This window comes from Dipodomys spectabilis, unplaced genomic scaffold, assembly GCF_019054845.1.
Source record: "Dipodomys spectabilis isolate Male_0828 unplaced genomic scaffold, ASM1905484v1 ptg000652l, whole genome shotgun sequence".
NCBI lineage: Eukaryota > Metazoa > Chordata > Mammalia > Rodentia > Heteromyidae > Dipodomys > Dipodomys spectabilis.
The window spans coordinates 702144-722518 of NW_024871329.1; the positions used below are offsets into that span (position 1 = coordinate 702144).

General features: G+C 52.8%; 1 protein-coding gene across 2 annotated transcripts in view; it reads left to right on the forward strand.

Moving 5' to 3' along the window:
• Nucleotides 1-20375, forward strand: part of Adarb1 (adenosine deaminase RNA specific B1) — an 81800-nt gene that overhangs the window by 53565 nt on the left and 7860 nt on the right. The window contains exons 3-8 of one of the 2 annotated variants that reach the window (XM_042671648.1): nt 1739-2673; nt 5669-5783; nt 7869-8037; nt 8932-9077; nt 10043-10211; nt 17471-17652. In XM_042671648.1, coding sequence (XP_042527582.1) covers nt 1739-2673; nt 5669-5783; nt 7869-8037; nt 8932-9077; nt 10043-10211; nt 17471-17652 — 1716 coding nt within the window. Of the gene's footprint in view, nt 1-1738; nt 2674-5668; nt 5784-7868; nt 8038-8928; nt 9078-10042; nt 10212-17470; nt 17653-20375 lie in introns of both variants that reach the window. The other variant, XM_042671647.1, reaches the window with a different exon arrangement.

The following is a 20375-nucleotide window of genomic DNA, read 5'->3' on the forward strand; positions in this document are numbered from 1 at the left end:
ACCTACCGGCCTTTTGCTGGAGGATGTTATAAATGGAAATTTAGGGTCCATTCCATCTACTTTGTCAGCTGGGAGAAGTGGTGTGTGTGTTAGGGAGAAGTTTCCCATGGGCTTTGTCCATCCAGTGTAATCATTGCTGTCTCTGGATGGCCATGGCCTTGGACGTTCGCAGTGCTTCACCCCACGGATAGACACCAAAGACCCAGGGTCTTAGCCACATTGACCTTTCTCGTAGGTTGCACGACAAACAACACTTCCAGAGTTTTCAGTGTACTTAGTGTAAGTAGAACTGCTTGTACATCCCACACTAGAAATAGACCCGAAAGCCACATGCTCACAATTTTACAGAATATTTTGCTTAATATTTCTGTGAATATTTGGAAGCAACTGGTGAGTCATTTACAACATTGTGATACCCTAAGCCTTATGTGAAGGGCTTGTAAGCCTAACGGATGAAAAAGGAATTTTTTTTTTCAGACTGTTCAATCAACTTAAAGGAAGGAGTAAATGCTTTCATGTCTTCCTTTTTTATAAAATAGTTTTTGTTTGTTTTTGAGGTAGAGTCTCCCAAAGCTCACGCTGGCTTGGAGCCCTTGAGCCTCCTGCCTGAGCCTCCCAGGCACTGGGACTGGTATAGATTCCATCCCCATCCTCACTTCCCCTTTTAAAAATCAAAATGATGTTTATTTTACCAATTATCTTTATTAATTTTAAACATGAAATATCTTTAAAAGGGAAGATAAAAAATCATTTTAAGCTTGGTAGGGTAGCCCAGACCTGTAATCCCAGCTAGGGAGGATTGAGGTTCAAAGCCATCTGGGCGAAAGTTAGTAAGACCTTTTCTCAGTTAATAAGCGGGATGTGGTAGCATGCTACTGAAGCTGGCCCTGAGTACCAACAGGAGATCCTATCTGAAAAATAACTAAAGAAATAAGTGAAAGGCTGTGGACATAGCCTCGGCCTGCCATGCTGCTACCCAGGCATATGGCTTGAGTTCAAACCCGACTACCACCAAAACCAAGAATTACTTCCAAGTCACCAATTCATGCAGGCCCTGGAGGCAAAGACCAGCAGTAGAACACCTACTGCCAAAAAAGTTAGGTGCATTTATGAAGTTAAGAAATCGTAGCCTACAATTCTGTATTTTTCTCTTATATATAGTTTTATGATAAAATGTGTGAAAGATTCTGAGGCAAATATCCCCAAATACAATGAAAAATCAAATCAATACTAAAAAGTAAAGCCATATTCTTAAAAAAATTTTAAGTCATAACACTCTACATAATGACAGTTTCCATGACCAATTCATAAACTAAATCAAATAATCACGTGTGTTGATTTGATACTTTAAACCTTAGACACAAACTTGGGAACGTGTGTTTTAAATTGTGCTTCCTCTTTTGAGAGATGCTGTGGTCAGTGTGGGAACACTTGGCCTTGATAGGGAAGGCTGAGAGAAAATGTATGTGTTTGCACACGGCTGTATTCCACGCAGAAGCTGTTTGTGTACTAACTAGCAGAGGGAGTAGCACTTAGGCAGCAAACCTCAAATCACTCATTTCAGCTGAGGCCGAGAGTTCTTTGAGCTGAGACATAGTTCCTCGTGTTTGCATGAGCAAGGCAATGCATACACACACATCACTTACCCAGTTACAAAGAAATAAAGGAATCTATAAATTTTGCATTTACAAGATCCTGCAACGAAGGCGTTGTAAGTTACTCTTTCTGGGCACCGCAGGTTCCAGCAGCACTGATGTTAAGGAAAACCGCAATCGGGACAACGTGCCCCCCAGGGACAGCAGTGCACCCGGTCCTGGCGAGGGCACACAGCTCTCCAACGGGGGTGGCGGCAGCACCAGCCGGAAGCGGTCCCTGGAGGAGGGCAGCAATGGCCACTCCAAGTACCGCCTGAAGAAGCGGAGGAAAACTCCTGGGCCTGTGCTGCCCAAGAACGCCTTGATGCAGCTGAATGAGATCAAGCCTGGCTTACAGTACATGCTGCTGTCTCAGACGGGGCCTGTGCACGCCCCGCTGTTTGTCATGTCTGTGGAGGTGAATGGCCAGGTGTTTGAGGGGTCTGGCCCCACAAAGAAGAAGGCAAAACTCCACGCTGCCGAGAAGGCCTTGAGGTCTTTTGTTCAGTTTCCCAATGCCTCCGAGGCCCACCTGGCCATGGGCAGAACCCTGACTGTGAATGCCGACTTCACGTCTGACCAGGCTGACTTCCCCGACACGCTCTTCAACGGCTTTGAGACACCGGACAAGTCGGAGCCGCCCTTCTATGTGGGTTCCAACGGAGACGACTCTTTCAGCTCCAGCGGGGACCTCAGCCTGTCGGCGTCCCCAGTGCCTGCCAGCCTCGCCCAGCCCCCCCTGCCCATCCCCCCTCCGTTCCCACCCCCGAGTGGGAAGAACCCCGTGATGATCTTGAATGAGCTGCGCCCAGGGCTCAAATATGACTTCCTCTCCGAGAGCGGGGAGAGCCACGCCAAGAGCTTCGTCATGTCTGTGGTCGTGGACGGTCAGTTCTTTGAAGGCTCTGGGAGAAACAAGAAGCTCGCCAAGGCCCGGGCTGCCCAGTCTGCCCTGGCCACTATCTTCAATATGCACTTGGACCAAACACCGTCTCGACAGCCTGTCCCCAGCGAAGGGCTCCAGTTGCACTTGCCGCAGGTAAGGAAGGGTATGTGCTGTAAAGCCAGTGGCACTGCCCTTGGTGACACTTTGATGTTGCTACCTTGGGCTTCCGGTGTTGCCCGGGACCCCGTGTCCTCAGCAGAAATAGGACTGTCACTAGTGAGTCCAGCCAGGGACTCTCCTCGCTGACCATGGTCAGATGGTCCCTCAGAAGCATGGTGGCCTTCTGCTGCGAGGTGGGGTTGTACTGGTGTAGGGTGGAGAAATCTGAGCCCTGACCATGAGGCACAGTCCACTTGAGGTCCACACCGCCCTCTCCACTCAGCTGGTAGCATGCTACTGAAGCAGGCCATTACCCTACACCAAGTGTTTGTCAAGAAAAGGGCAGGCGAGCCCCAAACACTGGACCTTTGTCTCCAGTAGGTGGTTTTATCTTTGAATGGTCATTGCAGGGTGCAGTCTTCTACATAAACTAAGAGCTGCTGGCCAGCTCCCCAGTGGAAACCCAGGTGGGGTCACTGCTGTGTGCTCCCAAGTGACAGGCTGCATTTCTAAGGCTAGGAGCTGGGCTTAGAGAAGCAGCCGTGGTGGTGGGGAGCGGCGATCTTGAATCTGCTAGCTTCCGGGCGTCTCTGTGCGCCCATTTCCCACCAGGCACCCATGGGGCTTCTCTGTACTCCAGCTGGATGTGAGCAGCCATGCTGACGTTTGTCTCCTACCCGGTGACATCAGAAGATAGGGGTTCTCTGGGGCTCAGGTTGTGTCTGTGGGCCCCACCATGTTCACTAGGGCTTGCTTCTCTTCTTGGAAACCCAAAACTCTGCTGGTCTATTGTTTTAAAAAAAATTATGCTTTTGACTTTCTTCTGTGTGGCTTCCTTCTTACCTAAAAAGCTGTCTAGTGGAATCTAGCCACAGGGAGGGGCACGGATGGCAGGGTCCTCCACTGCTTTCCTCCAGCTCTTTAATGTGCAGGTAACGCACGCTACATTTGGCCAGAGTGAATCAAGCACTGCAGTGGACAGCTTCCTTTTCCTGCGTCCCGGTGTGTGAGGCCACCTCTCTCCTGCCTGTGACGCCGCTAGAGCTGCTCATACAGCTGGGTCTGAGCTGACCATAGCTCTCAGTTTTAAAAGAAGGAAACTACCAGATACAACACGAGCTGAAAGGAATACAGAAGTATTTTACTATTTGTTTTTGTTTTTTTTTTTAGGATCTAAGTATTTCCTACACTATTAACTCCTTTCGGTCATTCCTCCAAGAATTGCCAGGGCCTGTGTAACTTTACAAACCAGAGGCTCTAGGTCCCCGGTGATTTTTTCATTTTTAGGCTTATTAGTGGGTAAAATATTCAGCCTGAGTTTGTCAGACCAACTGAAGTGACTTGTCCCTCTTAATGTTCATGGAGTGGGGTCAGACCACTGAAGCCACTTCAGCTACTCTGGAGCCCACGTACCAGAGGCTTTGCAGTGTTACCAGGAGCCCCTAAGGGAGAAGGCCTTAGCCAGCTTCCCTGGTATGGCTGCCTGTTGTAGGGCTTTTGGTAGAAGGACCAAATCTCTGGCCTAAAAGGCAGGGGTCCTGGGAGGGACCTAGATGGCAGGGCCCCTCTGCACCTTCTGAGGCTACTGAGCACCAGAGCCTGGACTCCAGTCCAGAGCCACCGTGTGGGGCAGTGAGCTGGGTCTCCTGCCGCTGCTCAGTGGTCCTGCCACCGCTGTGCCCTCCGGGGCGCCCTGGCAGCGCGACTCTTTCTTCAGAGTACCTGGGGGTGGTCTTCCAGGACCAGTCCTGGGAGGGTCGTGCTGGGGTTCAATGCCTTTTCACTACAAGTTTCAAATGCACATCAAGAGTGGAAGCAAGCTTAGCTTTTTCCTGGTGTGAGCCTGGAAGGATTCAGGACAGGTGTTCCTGGTCTTCTACTGTTCTGCCTTCCTGGGCTGCAGGGCGTGGGGGAAGGTTCTAAGATCAGACAGCAGTGGCTGCGTGGTGACTGGTGCCCTGCTGTAGTGCACCCTGCCCACATGGCACTGTTGAGTGTTGTCCCGGAGCCCTGTGTGTGCCTGAGGCTGAGCAGCGCTGCTGGGATGTGTGGCTTGGCTTTTAGGAGCACGCTGCTTTGTCATTCCACTCACCCCTCCAGTTTCAAGGGCAGTCACTTCATGAACCACAGGGGGTATGAGCTACCCGGGAGTCTCACGGCTACACAGGCTCTGGGTTCCGGCGAAGGCCACCAGCTCCCGTCCTCTGCAGGAGACCCGCTGAGTGCTTGCAGAGAGGCCTGGCCTTCTGCAGAGCGGGAGCTGGCATTTCCCGGGTGTGTCCGGCATGTCTACTGTCATGTTTCCCCCTGAGTAAATTCGAAGGCATGGTCCTGTGCCTGGCATCCTGACTCTGGACGGCTCCTGCAGCCCAGTTCTGTCCAATCCTTCTCCTCACCCGTGCCATGTGTGGGTTGCTGCTGTTCCTTTGAGGTCATGAGAACCTGGCCACAGGCTCTTGTCACTCTGAACCTGTGCGGCCACCCTTTGAGACTCACTGGTGACTTCCGGTGTGGAGACAGGTGGAGAACATCCTGCCAACAGCATTATCGCAAATAGGCTGTCCGCTAGAACAAGCGTGACTTTCCTGGTTGTTTTGGAAGTCTTTTGTTAAGGGCAGCATTAGGTTTGCCAGTGGCAGTGCGATTGTCTGGACGTGTGTGTAAGGTTAGTAGTATGTTGGTCTCATTTGGCTTGTCAAACCTCGACCCAACAGCCATTGTCCCAAACACTGGATACTCATCATTTCCAAGACGTAAGCCACCAGAGAAAGACTACAAAAGCCAGGCGCCTGTAGCTCACATCTGTAACTCTAGCTGCTCAAGAAGCACATATACACATGCCCACACACGTGCACACTTGCTTGTTGGCTTTACCCTTAATGATTTTCTGGAGGAGAAGCGGTGTGCATCCCTGTGCGTGTTGGTGGGAGGGAGGCCGGGACGCAGCCCAGGAGCACACTGACTCTAACCTTGCTCTGTGCTTCGCCAGGTGTTGGCAGACGCTGTCTCACGCCTGGTTCTGGGTAAGTTTGGAGACCTGACGGAAAACTTCTCCTCGCCTCATGCACGCAGGAAAGTGCTTGCTGGAGTGGTCATGACCACAGGTAAGTGTGTTATGCTCTGTCTGCATGCCCGCTCCCATGTTTGACAATTGTGAGATGCTGTCAGTCTGGAGAGGCCCTGTGACACCACCGGGAATTACTTTCTTTGCCTGTGCCTGCCGTATGCAGGTGTAGGGACAGCATCTCCGTATGCAGGTAGAGGGGCAGCGGCTGCTGAACACAAGCATAGGAACGTGCCTTTTCCCTGTTGGGGCTGAGGCGTGGCTCAGTGGGAGCTCACTTGCTTTGTAGACAGAAAGCCAGACTTCATTCCCCAGCACCAACAAAGTAATAAAACCTTCTTTGTTAAACTGGGATTAGAGCTCAGAGCCTCTTCTAGGCCTCTTCCCACTACTGAGCCACACCTGTAGTCCTGTTTGCCCCAGGTTATTTTTAAGATGAGGTCTCACTTCCTGTCTAGGCACATACCTAGCCTGCAATCTACTGATTCAGGCTTCCTGCAGTTGCTGGATGACAGCACATGACAGCTTCCCTCGGTTGAGAGGGAATCTTGCAGACTTTCCTACCTGAGCTGAGCCAGAGCCATGGACCTTCCAGACCCAGCCTCTCATGCAGCCGTATGACAGGCACATGCCATGGTGCTCACTATGGGTCTCTTGAACTTCTCTGTCTGGCCTGGCTTTAACCCACAATCCTTCAGTTCTTAGTCTCCCAATTAGCTACAAGATTACAAACTCGAGACACTGCCACCTGACTAAATACTCAGCTTTTTGACCTAAGTCTTGCCTTTGGAGTAAGCATACTGTGTTAAATTTTAGCAACTCTTGTCTTCAATTATGTGATTGGCCTCAATTTGCTCAGGGAAAAGCACACTACTGACTTACTTGCGTTTCAGCTGGAAATCGTCTGCATTCTCAGTTAGTGTTATTTCTGCCAGATCTGTGTGGCTCCAACAGCACATCTACATAGACCACAAAGTCTGTGGGGGAAAGCACAGTTCAGGATAGTAGTCGCCCCATTAGATTATTTAGAAGTTTCCAGCAGTGAAGGAACTGCTGCCCTCCTCCTGTATACCCACGGAGTGTGGGTATAGCAGCGTCATCTCCGTGATTGCTAAGGCCAAGGATGAAGAGCTGCACGCTTGACCAGTGCCTGGCTCCCGGGGGTGGGGGGGCAGCGTGGGGATGGTCTTGGCCTAGCCTGGATAGGAATGTAGGCCGCAGAGCAGAGAGGTGGAGCTGGAGGAAGAAGGCGCACCAGCCAGCCAGGGAGACCCCTCTCCCCCCCATTCTCCATGCTAGTAACCTTGTCATCTCCCGTGCAGTGGCTCTGCCTTGGCTGTGCTGGGGTATGAGCCTGCTGGGAGGCCACACGCAGGGTTCTTTTGCCAGGCCAGGGATGGAACCCAGGCCTCCCGCCAGCCAGCCTCTGCCGTGAGCCACACCCAGCCCTCACTTATGTCCACATGTCCTGTCTGGGTCAGTGACCTCTCAAGGCTGGTACCCGAGCAACCCCTCTCCAGAGGTCACTCCCCCTTAGCTGCCTTCAAGCCATTCTTCCCAACCTTTACAGGGTTTTTGTTTTCAGCAAGGGGGGAAGGGGGGAGTATTTTTGTTTTGAATAACAGGTGTTTGAACTCATTACTTTGTCCTTACTGAGCTGGTCCCCTACCACTTGAGCCACGTCCTCGGTCCTTTGTGCCTTAGTTATTTTTCAGATAAGGCCTTGCATTCTTGCCCAGGGCTGGCCTAGGACTATGATCCTCCTGCTGCCTGTGCTTTCCCCAGAGCTGGGACATCAGGAGCACGCCATCATCTGTGGCTTGTTAGCAAATTAGGGTCTTGCTAATTTGTTGCCTGTGCTAGTTTCAAACCACAATCCTATTTCACTTTACACAAGCAGCTGGGATTACAGAAATGGACCACCTGACCTCTCTTTATTGCTTTGAATCTTCATTTGGGAGGTTCCTTCCAGGACAGTTAGTCCTTTGCATAGTGCTCCCTGCCTAGATGCCAGGGGTGTGTGCTCCAGGGAAAAGGCTGTATTAAGAATGGGAACTCAGGGAGGGTCTGAATGGTCTCACAGCCCCCGTCTCTGTGCGACACCAGCTGCTCTCCTGTCTTTCAGGCACAGACGTCAAAGACGCCAGAGTGATAAGTGTTTCAACAGGGACAAAGTGCATCAACGGTGAATACATGAGTGACCGTGGCCTCGCGCTGAATGACTGCCATGCAGAGATAATCTCCCGGCGGTCCCTGCTCAGGTTCCTCTATGCACAACTTGACCTTTACTTAAAGTAAGTTTAGCAGCAAACAAAAAGGAAGCTATTTTGTGTGTATGTGCTGGTCCTGGGGCTTGAACTCAGGGTCTGGTCACTGTCCCTGAGCTTTTTTGCTCAAGGCTAGTGCTCTACCACTTTAGCCACATTCCACTTCCACTTCTGGTTAATTGGAGATAAGTCTCACAGACTTTCCTGCCTGGGATGGTTTCAAACTGCAGTCCTCCAACCCCTTATCCTCCCAAGTAGCGAGGATTACAGGCGTGAGCTACTGGCACCTGAGAAGGAACCTGTTTTTAGTATCTTCTATCAGAAAACAATACAGAGTTTTTTGTTCCTGTATACCCTGAGAAGTTCTCAAAATGCTAGCTGTATTAGTAATACTGAGGCTGAGTCCTGTTCTCCTATGACGTGCATTAGACCCTGCTCTCCCGTGCTGCTGACTGAATCTCATTCTTCCATGATACTCCATCATGAAATAGAGTGGACTAAACTTAAAAATACATGCACATTTATGCCTGAGGTAGGCGTTCATATGGAACATAGTCCATGTTTGAGACCCTGTGATTTTTGTTTTCAGTATGGATAAAAACAAGATTTCCTAAATACCCCATAATGGTGGTTCTCATTCTAATCCCGTGTCTGGTCAGAACAAATCATGGACCTGACTACTTTTCTTAGTAAGACCATTTCCTCCCTGTTGTCTTTCTGCTGTGAAATCATGGCTGGGGAGTGGTGGCCTACAGTTAGTGACACGTCTGGTAGGGAATGGCCCTGAGCTATTGACGCCCATAGACATGTCTAGCAGAGATCCCAGATCAAGCTCACCTCTCCCCTCCAGAAAACCTGCCAGACGCCAAAGCTAATGATGCAGCGTTCAACATCTCTTTTGTGCCTTTTCTCATGCAGTAGCAAGGATGATCAGAAAAGGTCCATCTTTCAGAAGTCGGAGCGAGGTGGATTGCGCCTGAAGGACACCGTGCAGTTCCATCTGTACATCAGCACGTCACCCTGCGGGGATGCCAGAATCTTCTCTCCCCACGAGCCAGTGCTAGAGGGTACGAGGGCAGCCTCCAGCAGTCCATAGGCCTAAGAAAGACCTATCACATGTAGACAGATGCCACATACTGTGGGTGTGGGTGCAATGTGGGGTCTGGGGAGCATGGATTATTTCTTCTCTATGAAGTTTAATTAGTAAATTGTAAATAAAAATGCAGATGTTAATTCTGATTGGGCTAATTTCTGATTAGCCCAGTAATTAGAATGTAGGGGAGATAAGAGATCAGAATGAGAACCCTATTTAATCCACCTCCGGGTCAGACGACTATGGTCCTTCATTTTTCTGGTGAGCTATGGAAGTGGGAAGCTGCTCTCCCAGAAGCCCGGGGAGGCTGGTGCCATGAGACACTGCTGGCCGCACAGGCTTCACCCTGAAGGCCAGGCCAGCCTTGGTGTCACAGGCGCTCACAGCCATCTCTGCTCCCATGCTTAAGCATCATTATATATTCTGGGTAGGACATTTGATCACATTGTTTCCCTTGACGATAAAGGCAGTAGACTTACTGTGGACACTTGCTAAATATTCTCAAAATATGAAAAGGGAAATAAAAATCACCCATGTTTATATGACCCTAGAATGACCGTACTTCCCATAGATTTATTTCTGCATATGTCTACATGAGGGTTTAAGTACAACGAACACCAACTATCTGTCACTCAGAATTGGTAGATGTTAGCATTTTGTCCTGTTTGCTTCCACTCATCACTGATGACAGAAAAAACTATTTCAGTCAAAATGCTAACTGCCTTCTCCTAAACCCCACGGAGACCACTTTTGTAAATTTGGCTTGTATCACATCCTTTTAAATCAGTTTTATAATTTATAAATCATATTGTATGTGTATTGTACATATGACACAAGCATGTGTATAAGCTGTTTTAAGTTCATAGGGCATCGTTAGATCTGTTGCACAGTAAGTTGATAGCTTACTTCCTGTGGGTCTGAACCTTTTCTTTCTCTTAGAGCCAGCAGACAGACATCCAAATCGTAAAGCAAGGGGACAACTACGGACCAAAATTGAGTCTGGAGAGGGGACAATCCCTGTGCGCTCCAACGCCAGCATCCAGACCTGGGATGGGGTGCTGCAGGGTGAAAGGCTGCTCACCATGTCCTGTAGTGACAAGATAGCTCGGTAAGGCCCGCAGGCCCCCGCTGCCCGGGGTGTGTCCTTCCAGCCGCCCCGCTGCGTGTGTAACTCCTTCTAGCTAACCCCTGCATGGTGTGAGTCCTTCAAGCCACCCTGTCGTATGTGAGTCCTTCCAGGCACCTTGTTGCATTTGTGAGTCTTTCCAACTTCCCTTTTCCAGAACTGTTTGGAGTTGGGCACTATTCCCTGCTTGGGTACTTATCCCAAGAGTTCTCTGAAGGTGGCCCCTGCGAGGGCGATGGCACAGGAGGCTTGGCCTTTCCTCACTGCCGCTTTATAGCCAGCCCCTCTTTTCATTCATTCATGGACTTGGGGTTCGGGTGATTGTGCCGAACATGCTACAGACTGTGGTATTTTGAACTGTTGGCTCCGGAAGGAAAGCACAGAGAATCTCCTTGTCTGCGGCAGGTGTTTGATCTTGACTGATACACTTGCAGCTAAAAAGTGTCCTCTTAGCACTGCTTTTGCTGCACCCCAAAGTTCTGGTATGTTGAGTTCATCTTCCTGCATCCAAAGTGTTTTATCATTTCCCTTATGGCTTCTTTAATTCATTGGCAATCGAAGAGAAATTTCCCTGTTACTCTCAGCTACTTCAGGTCCAAGACAGACTACTTTATAGAGAAAAGGTTTGAGGGGAGATTGAAAGTCCTACACAGGGTAGCAAGCTCTGTACCCCACACAGAGTACACAGGGTAGCAAGCTCTGATGAGGACACCGTAGATGGCTTCACCTCATGGATAGCAGCAGCACAATGGCAGGGGCTCGTCCATCACAGCAGGCCAGAGTGTAATGCCAGTGTCAGATGCAGGCTTGCATCATAACCCGCTCGCAAGAATCAACCAAGGGTCCCCAAAGGCTGTCTTCCATGGTGGGTGCCCTCTGACCTCTAGGCTCCACCGCCTATCTCCTTCCACGTCACCTCAGCAAGACCTGGCTTCCCTCCTCTCACTGCATCTCGCCGAGACCTGGTTTCCCACACATGGACCCTCACTGTGCAAGCCTCGACCAAACCGCAGCAGGTGGTTTATGGTTTTTACACTAACGTTTATAAGATGGTAGGCCCGTGGTTTTCCTAAACCTTGCAGATTCTCTTACCTGGTTTTGGAATCAATGTTATACGAGTCTGGTTGAGTGAGGCTTTCGTCTTATTGCTCTTCCCCAGCCCCTCCTAAGATACAGTGTGCAGAACGCAGAGAAATGACCAGTCCCCGAGTTATGGTGGCCGTTGTTGCCCTCATAGCTGTCAGTGTCATTTTGGCTGAAGATAGATCCAGAAGTTTCAGTTAGAATTTCAGGTCCTTTTCTGGTTACTAGTTCCTTAAAATTTGGTCTATGTAGTTAAAATATTGAGCCTTTATACTATTCTAGAACTTGGGGGTTTAAAGCGGCTTTGAACTAGCAAGTTGATGGGTTATGGACGCAGGCAGAGGGTGTGGGAACGCAGTGGAACCACAGTTAATGGCCGTGAGGGTGAGAAGAGAGGAGGGCCAGCGTGCGTCCGGGAGGAAGGATGCTCGAGGTCAGCCCAGCAGTTCCTTCTCCTCCCATTCCATCCTGGGCTGCCTGGAGGAGAGGCTAAAAGCAGGTGGCAGTCTGTGTTGGAAAGTCAGAGCTGGTGTACTGACTCATAAGGCCTGTGCCCCTTGTCTTGTACTTAACCCACAGCCTTGGACACAAACACAGATGAGCAGAGGCAAGGCAGTGTCAGAGTGGCTGAGGAAAGCCACGATCCCTACTAGTATAGATGTCCAAAACAGTGCCAGTTGTTTAAAGCCCTGTCTCTGTCCAGGGACCCCTGTGGAAGAGGCAAGTGGGCTGGGCAGGGCTGAGCCATTTTCCACACAGAGGGTACCACAGGTGGGGGACAAATTGCTGTGGTAGATGATGGGGAGGAGAATGCAGTGTCTATCCATGTGTCCTGCCACCGGGCTGGCAGACTGGCAGTGAAGGCTCTGGGATATGGGGAGGCCTACCTGGGGTTGGGAGTTGTGGGCACACGGAGAGCCTGGGCTCTGGTCGGTCTCTGGCTACAAGGGATTGTGACTCACACATAGCCAGATGAGATCAGGGGGCTTGGTGAGTGCAGAAGACAGGCAGGGGAGGTGGGCAGCAGGAAACGGGCTTCTGGTAGAGGTTAGCAGCATAGGGAACCTGGGCGGGGGCTCCCCAAAAGGGCATGCTACACAGTTGTTCATTTTGAGGGGCCTATGTGACTTTCTTTGGTTGATCTGGTTGGTTTGAGAGTTGGAAGCAGGTCTGGGGACACGCCAGGAAGCTGCAGGCCTGGGTCCAACTGCCCATCAGTGGGCAGAGGCTGAAGAGGCTATAATTGGGGACCTGGCTGCCCATTGGTGGGCAGTCAGGGCCAAGTTAGGCACTGCACTGGGTCCAGGGCACAGAACACATAGCCCTCTGAAGCCTGTTCTCAAAGAAATCACCTAAGGAAAACAAAAGAGAAAAGGTCATGCACAGATGCCCTGAACCCAGGGCAGCAGGCCTGAGGTTGCACCGTGAGCGTGAGTACCTGTGCTCCTCACCTCTGGTGACAGCAGAGCGTCCCCCCCCACACACACACACTCCGGGGCACCGCAGTCTGTGTGATGGTTTGTTTCCTAGGTGCTTTTGCTGTGTGGAGTCTGTGGTCTGGGGAAGGTGGGCATCTGTTCTCTGCAAGGCTGGGCCTGTCGGCAGAGTTGGCTGTGAAGCCTCCCATTTTCAGCCTAGGGCCTCCAGAGTTCTGGAAGCTCCAGGGATCCTAGGAAAGGAGTGCTAAGAATTAATGAGTCCTAACAGATACCTTTCTGCAGGATCACAGCATTAGTGTGCCCAGGGGAAGCCTCTGCCTGAGAACCCCAAACCCTGGGCTTCTAATCTGCATTAGAAAGGAGCTCTGAGGTCTCCAGAGCCCCTTCAGCTTTGTTTTATAAAGTAGGAAGCTTGCTTTCCTTCCCTTTAAGGAGGATAGAAAGAGTGAGTCTAGGAATTGAGGCATTCTTCCATTCAACACATTAAAAAGTCTTTTCTGGGGCAGATATACTCTTGTGATGCTGGCACAGCCAGCAAATGCAACAGACAGCAGTGATGTTCCTCCTGTAGGCTAGAGGTTGGAGGTTGGAAGTTAGAGGTTAGAGGTACTAGGCGGGGAAGACCCAGGCACATTGGGCGTAAACTTAAGAAGAAGGTAGGACCCGTGGCTGACTCCATGGACCTGGGGCTGACTCCCTGGAGCTCTGGGCTGAAGGAGGGCAGGTGAGGGTCTAGAAAGCGACAGGCTATTGCACACCCAGCATTTGCTCAAGAGCTGTTGGGGACAGCATGCGAGAAGGGCTGACTTGCGTGTTCGCAGTCCTACAGCATGCTGCTGCCTGTTGGAGAGGGGAGGGCTGGGCTGTGAGGGGAGGGCTGGGTTGAGAGGGGAGGCCTGGGCTGTGAGGGGAGGGCTGTGAGGGGAGGGGAGGGCTGTGAGGGGAAGGCTGGGCTGTGGGAGAGGGCTGAGCTATGAGGGGAGGGCTGGGCTGTGAGGGGAGGGCTGGGCTGAGTGGGGAGGGCTGAGAGGGGAGGGCTGTGAGGGGAGGGCTGGGCTGGGAGGGGAGGGCTGGGCTGTGAGGGCTGGGTTGAGAGGGGAGGGCTGTGAGGGCAGGTCTGTGAGGGGAGGGCTGGGCTGTGAGGGGAGGGCTGGGCTGTGAGGGAGGGCTGTGAGGAGAGGGCTGTGAGGGGAGGGCTGGGCTGTGAGGGGAGGGCTGGGCTGTGAGGGGAGGGGAGGGCTGTGAGGGGAGGGCTGGGCTGTGGGAGAGGGCTGGGCTGTGAGGGGAGGGCTGGGCTGTGAGGGGAGGGCTGGGCTGTGGGAGAGGGCTGGGCTGTGAGGGGAGGGCTGGGCTGTGGGAGAGGGCTGGGCTGTGAGGGGAGGGGAGGGCTGTGAGGGGAGGGCTGGGCTGTGGGAGAGGGCTGGGCTGTGAGGGGAGGGCTGGGCTGTGAGGGGAGGGCTGGGCTGTGGGAGAGGGCTGGGCTGTGAGGGGAGGGCTGGGCTATGAGGGGAGGGCTGGGCTGTGAGGGGAGGGCTGGGCTGTGAGGGAGGGCTGGGCTGAGTGGGGAGGGCTGAGAGGGGAGGGCTGGGCTTTGAGGGGAGGGCTGTGAAGGAGGGCTGGGCTGGGAGGGGAAGGCTGGAAGAGGAGGGCTGGGCTGTGAGGGAGGGCTGTGAGGGAGGGCTGGGCTGTGAGGGGAGGGCTGTGAGGGGAGGGCTGTGAGGGAGGGCTGGGCTGTGAGGGGAGGGCTGAGAGGGGAGGGCTGTGAGGGGAGGGCTGAGAGGGGAGGGCTGTGAGGGGAGGGCTGGGCTGTGAGGGGAGGGCTGTGAGGGGAGGGTTGGGCTGTGAGGGAGGGCTGAGAGGGGAGGGCTGTGAGGGGAGGGCTGGGCTGTGAGGGAGGGCTGGGCTGTGAGGGGAGGGCTGTGAGGGGAGGGTTGGGCTGTGAGGGAGGGCTGAGAGGGGAGGGCTGTGAGGGGAGGGCTGGGCTATGAGGGAGGGCTGGGCTGTGAGGGGAGGGCTGGGCTGTGAGGAAAGGCTGAGAGGGGAGGGCTGTGAGGGGAGGGCTGGGCTGAGAGGGGAGGGCTGAGAGGGGAGGGCTGTGAGGGGAGGGCTGGGCTGGGAGGGGAGGGCTGAGAGGGAGGGCTGGGCTATGAGGGGAGGGCTGAGAGGGGAGGGCTGGGCTGTGAGGGGAGGGCTGTGAGGGGAGGGCTGGGCTGTGAGGGAGGGCTGGGCTGTGAGGGGAGGGCTGGGAAGGGAGGGTGGCATCAACAGCCAGCCAGAGGTCAGGCCTCACATCTCTTCTGATCGTGGATCCCCAGGGATCTGTGCTGATCATCTCTGAGGTGAATGCAATGCCAGCATGCAGCCTGGGCAGCTACAGGCCAGAGATGGGCACAGCAGAGGGACACTGGTCTGCATGCTGGGCCCACCACAATTTACCACTCAGACCTAGAGGCTCCTAGTGTCCACTGTGGTCCAGACAGTGGGAGGTGCAGATGGGTGTGGGCTGGGCGCATGGTGCCTCCCCTGGGACAGCTGGTAGAGGGAAGTCCACGTGACCATCACCCCGCTGCACTTACAAGCCTGCTCTCCGTCCTGGGCCCAGTCCTCTGTCTCCAGGCTGCCCACTTCCCTGTCCCACTGACGCCAAGTGGCACTTCCCAGCGTGCCACCATGGCCTGTCCCCATCCGTCCCTTTCCCTGAGGCCCATTGCTGGACCCTGACATCACATCCTACAAGGTACCAGGATCAGTCCTTGTCCCTACACCTGCACCCAGTAGAAGTTCCACTGCTCACCCCAGTCTACACCGCCGCCACGGCCGCTCCTGCCGTCAGGCGGACCTGGGCCTCTCCTGCTCCTGCCTCTCCTGTACCTGCAGCTAGATATGCCTTCCTCCTACAGCCTGTTACCCAAGGAACCTTCCCTAATCTTCTGCCCCTCATCTTCCCTTTTCTTAGTACCTTATTCTTTCCTTCAGGTTGGTTTGCCTCAGTGAGTGGGTCTTCATTTATTTGCTTTTTTGGTGCTTTATTTTTAAATGATTTATTCTTATTAGCATCTGTCAGTCATACAAGAGGTTTCATCCTAACATGTCCATTTAGATAGACATCTCTGTCTTTCTCCCTCCTCCCCTCCATCTCTTCACAAGCTAGTCTCAGCAAGTTTCCTTGTTCTATTTTCAGCCATGTACGTAAAGTATTTTGACCGTATGCACCTCCTTTCCCATCTCTGTTCATCCTCCTCCTCCCACTAGTGCCTGCATCCCACACAAAATGTTTCAACTTCCTAGTATTTGTTTTCATTAAAGTGTTTCATAATTATTCAGAGGGTATTATTATGGTATCTCTTATATGCATGCACCACAGTCAGATTGATCATGTATATATGTGTATGATCATGTATGTGTTTACGTGTGTTTACACTTTAGGTTTAACATCTACATATGAGAGAAAACATGTAACCTTTGTCCTTCTGAACCTGGCTTTCTTTTCTTAATATGATGGCTTCCAGATCCATCCATTTCCCTACAAATAACAACTTCTGTTCTTCTTTATGGTTGACTAATACTCATGTATGTGTGTGTGCACATACATACTCCACATTGTCTTGATTCACTGGTCAGTTGAAGGGAATCTAGGCTGTTTCCAGATCTGGGCTGGGGTGCTGCTTTCATATCTCGACTTACATTCCTTTGGGAAAATGCCTGGAAGTAATATTACTGGGTCATGGGTTAGTTCTACTTTTAGCTTTCTTAGAAAACACCATACTGATTCCCAACAGTGTATTAGGACTCCTCTTTCCCCACGTCCTCATCAACATTTTGTTTTTGTTTTTTGATGGCCATTCAGACTGGACTGAGATGGTATCTCAGTTCTAAAGAATCAGTAACCTAGCTAGGTGCTGGTGGCTCACACCTGTAATCCTTGCTACTCAGGAAGCTAAGGTCTGAGGATAGCAATTCAAAGCCAGCCTGGGCAAGAAAGTCTGTAAGATTCTTCTCTCTAGTTAACCACAAAAATCCAGAAGCAGAGCTGTGGCTCAAGGCTAGTGCTCAGACACAGAACTCAACACCAGGCTTAGGAAAAAAAGAAAAGGAAAGAATCCGTACCCTAGGAGCCAGTGAACGCAGCCATGTGGGTGCGCAGGCTGCAGGGTCCCCTCCTGTGGGGTTGAGCAGTGTGGGCACGTGGCAGGCCATCCTGCAATGGAGTGGCATGGCTGCTGATAAATGTCAGCTCAGCCGCTCCCACCTTCATGCCTGTCTCGGCCGTCTACAGGTGCCCCTGCCCTCCCAGCTGGCAGGCAGGGCAGGGAGGCCACCTGCCCTCGCATCTCCCAGCAGGCCGGATCCCAGGGGCTCCACACGTAGTACCCCGGCCTGCATCCTGGGAGTGAGTGTGGGCTCCTGTTGGGGCATCATTTTCAGTGGAAGTAATCAAATGAATGCTTTTGTGTTGGGAATTCACTGCAGGTTTTCATAAGAAATACAAGGCCCCTTGGTCTCTCTGTGTAGCTGGTCTCCAGCCCTTGTGTTGTCATGGGAGTATGTCAGCAAAGTCACTGCACAGCTTAAGATCATGTTTAAACGGTTTTCCTGTTGAGCATTTTGACTGCTAGGCCAGCTGGGTCCTCCTCCCCCGCCTTCTCCACTTTCCCTCGCAGTGTCTGCTCTGGTGCGGCCCCACAGCCCTGCCTCTCCTGATGCGCCTTCTCCCCACAGCTGGAACGTGGTGGGCATCCAGGGGTCGCTGCTCAGCATCTTCGTGGAACCCATCTACTTCTCCAGCATCATCCTGGGCAGCCTGTACCACGGGGACCACCTCTCCAGGGCCATGTACCAGCGGATCTCCAACATTGAGGACCTGCCCCCTCTCTACACTCTCAACAAGCCCCTGCTCAGCGGCAAGTATTCCATGACACCCTCTCCCTCCTATGTCCCTCCCCCTCTGCCACCTCGTCCTCACACCCAGGGTCACACCGTCTGCACCGCCCCCATCACCTAGAGCCAGTCTATGGCCACCAGATTGTGGTAGAGCCACTGAAAGAAGGCACAAGACCCCACCTCCAAGCCTGTGGGGCCTGGTCTCCAGGGCCTGTGAGGCCCCTGCAGGACTGGGGCCTTTCGCTAGCTGCAGACCTTCCTGGGTGGAGAGATGCAGTGGGCCCAGCACCGTCTCTCCCTCTGCACTCACACGACTGCCAAACAACAAGACGCGCAGATGCTGTGAAGGTGACGGAGCACTGGCCCTCCCAGCCTCACTGAGCTAGGCCTTGTAGGACACCGTCCTGACGGGAGGCCCCCCAGGCCTCATCACAAGAGCCGCTGGCATGGCCGCCCCCTCCGGGAGGCAGGGCCAGAGCGGCAGGTGTGCTGGCCGCGGGCTGACCCTTCCTCGGTGCTGCCCTGCCCTTTATACCCTCTGTTATCCATTTCTTTTCTTTTTTAGAATTTCAGTGGCTAAGAGTAAAGTGAACAGGAGCTTTTGAATTCACGGGTCCTAACTTCTAAGCCCACCCTTATTTAAAGGGACACAGTTAAGGTACTTCTACCGTTTAAAAATGTTGTTTTACTTACTATTTGAAAGCACGAAACTAAAACCATAATCCTAAACTAAAACAGGCTTCTTCTGGTGTGTGTGAGCTTTGCCCTGCTTTAGTGCTTGGCAACTAGCACGTCTTTAACAGGCAGAAAGTAGCGTGGCGTTTCTGTGGGAAGCATGTCTCTCTGGGCAAATGAGTGTGCAGGTGTGGAAAGATAAATTGTCTCAGATCAACTCTAGCCACTCCTTCTCAAAACAAACTGAGTTAGGTCACAGATAGCACTCAATGGGGGTAAATTTGAACATGAAGCAAGTGTTCTTTGGATTAGTGCATGAATCTTTCATGAGCCAGGAAATATTTTTCCTCTGTTCTATGTTATACATTTCAGAGTGGGTGCTGAATTGGCTGTTGCTATAACAACATACCCAAGGCTGGGTACTTTTCAAAGAAAAGAGGTTTATTTAGCTTGCAGGTTTGCAGGTGGCAAATCCAAGACCAGGCAGGTCTTGTGAGGGACCAGGGTCCTTGTGAGGGATGGAAGAAGGTACGACCTGGGTGGGAGCGGGAGCAGGACACCATGGTAGGACAGAAGGCCAGAGCCCAAGACAGGATTGGTGCACTCCTGAGCACATCTTGTTCTACTGCAGGTCCCCAGAGAACCACATGATTCCTTCCCAGGGCTCACAAGCACAGACCTGACACTTCACCACCACAGCACAGACCTGACACCTCCATCACCCCAGCACAGACCTGACGCCTCCATCACCCCACCACAGACCTGATGCCTCCATCACCACAGCACAGACCTGACGCCTCCATCACCCAGCACAGACCTGACACCTCACTACCACAGCACAGACCTGACGCCTCCATCACCACACCACAGACCTGATGCCTCCATCACCACAGCACAGACCTGACGCCTCCATCACCCAGCACAGACCTGACACCTCCATCACCCCACCACAGACCTGACACCTCCATCACCCCAGTACAGACCTGACACCTCCATCACCCCATCACAGACCTGACGCCTCCATCACCCCACCACAGACCTGACGCCTCCATCACCCCAGCACAGACCTGACGCCTCCATCACCCAGCACAGACCTGACACCTCCATCACCCAGCACAGACCTGACGCCTCCATCACCCCAGCACAGACCTGACGCCTCCATCACCACAGCACAGACCTGACGCCTCACTACCACAGCACAGACCTGACGCCTCACTACCACAGCACAGACCTGACGCCTCCATCACCCCAGCACAGACCTGACGCCTCCATCACCACAGCACAGACCTGACGCCTCCATCACCCCAGCACAGACCTGACGCCTCCATCACCCCAGCACAGACCTGACGCCTCCATCACCCAGCACAGACCTGACGCCTCCATCACCCCAGCACAGACCTGACGCCTCCATCACCCAGCACAGACCTGACGCCTCCATCAGCCCAGCACAGACCTGACGCCTCCATCACCCAGCACAGACCTGACGCCTCCATCACCCCAGCACAGACCTGACACCTCCATCACCCCACCACAGACCTGACGCCTCCATCACCCCACCACAGACCTGATGCCTCCATCACCCCACCACAGACCTGACGCCTCCATCACCCCAGCACAGACCTGACACCTCCATCACCACAGCACAGACCTGACGCCTCACTACCACAGCACAGACCTGACGCCTCCATCACCACACCACAGACCTGACGCCTCCATCACCCAGCACAGACCTGACGCCTCACTACCACAGCACAGACCTGAGTCTAGTCTAAAACTAGACTCATAGACTCATAGTCCAGGATAGGCAGGTCTTGGTGTGTCCCGGTGGACAGAGGGAGCAGGTGCTCTACAGCCCATGTCTCAGGCTTGCTCAGGTGGGGCCGGTTGGCCACAGTCCTGGTTCTGGTTCTCTGGGGTTCCAGGGAAGTTGCTTTCACTGCTACTGGAGTCTGTGCAGTATCTACCTTGGTCCTTGTGTCCAGTGAGGCAAAATTTGAAACCGTGAAAATGATAGGAAAGTTTATTAGGAAAGGAATGCCAAATAAAGAGACACGGTGAGAGCAATGAG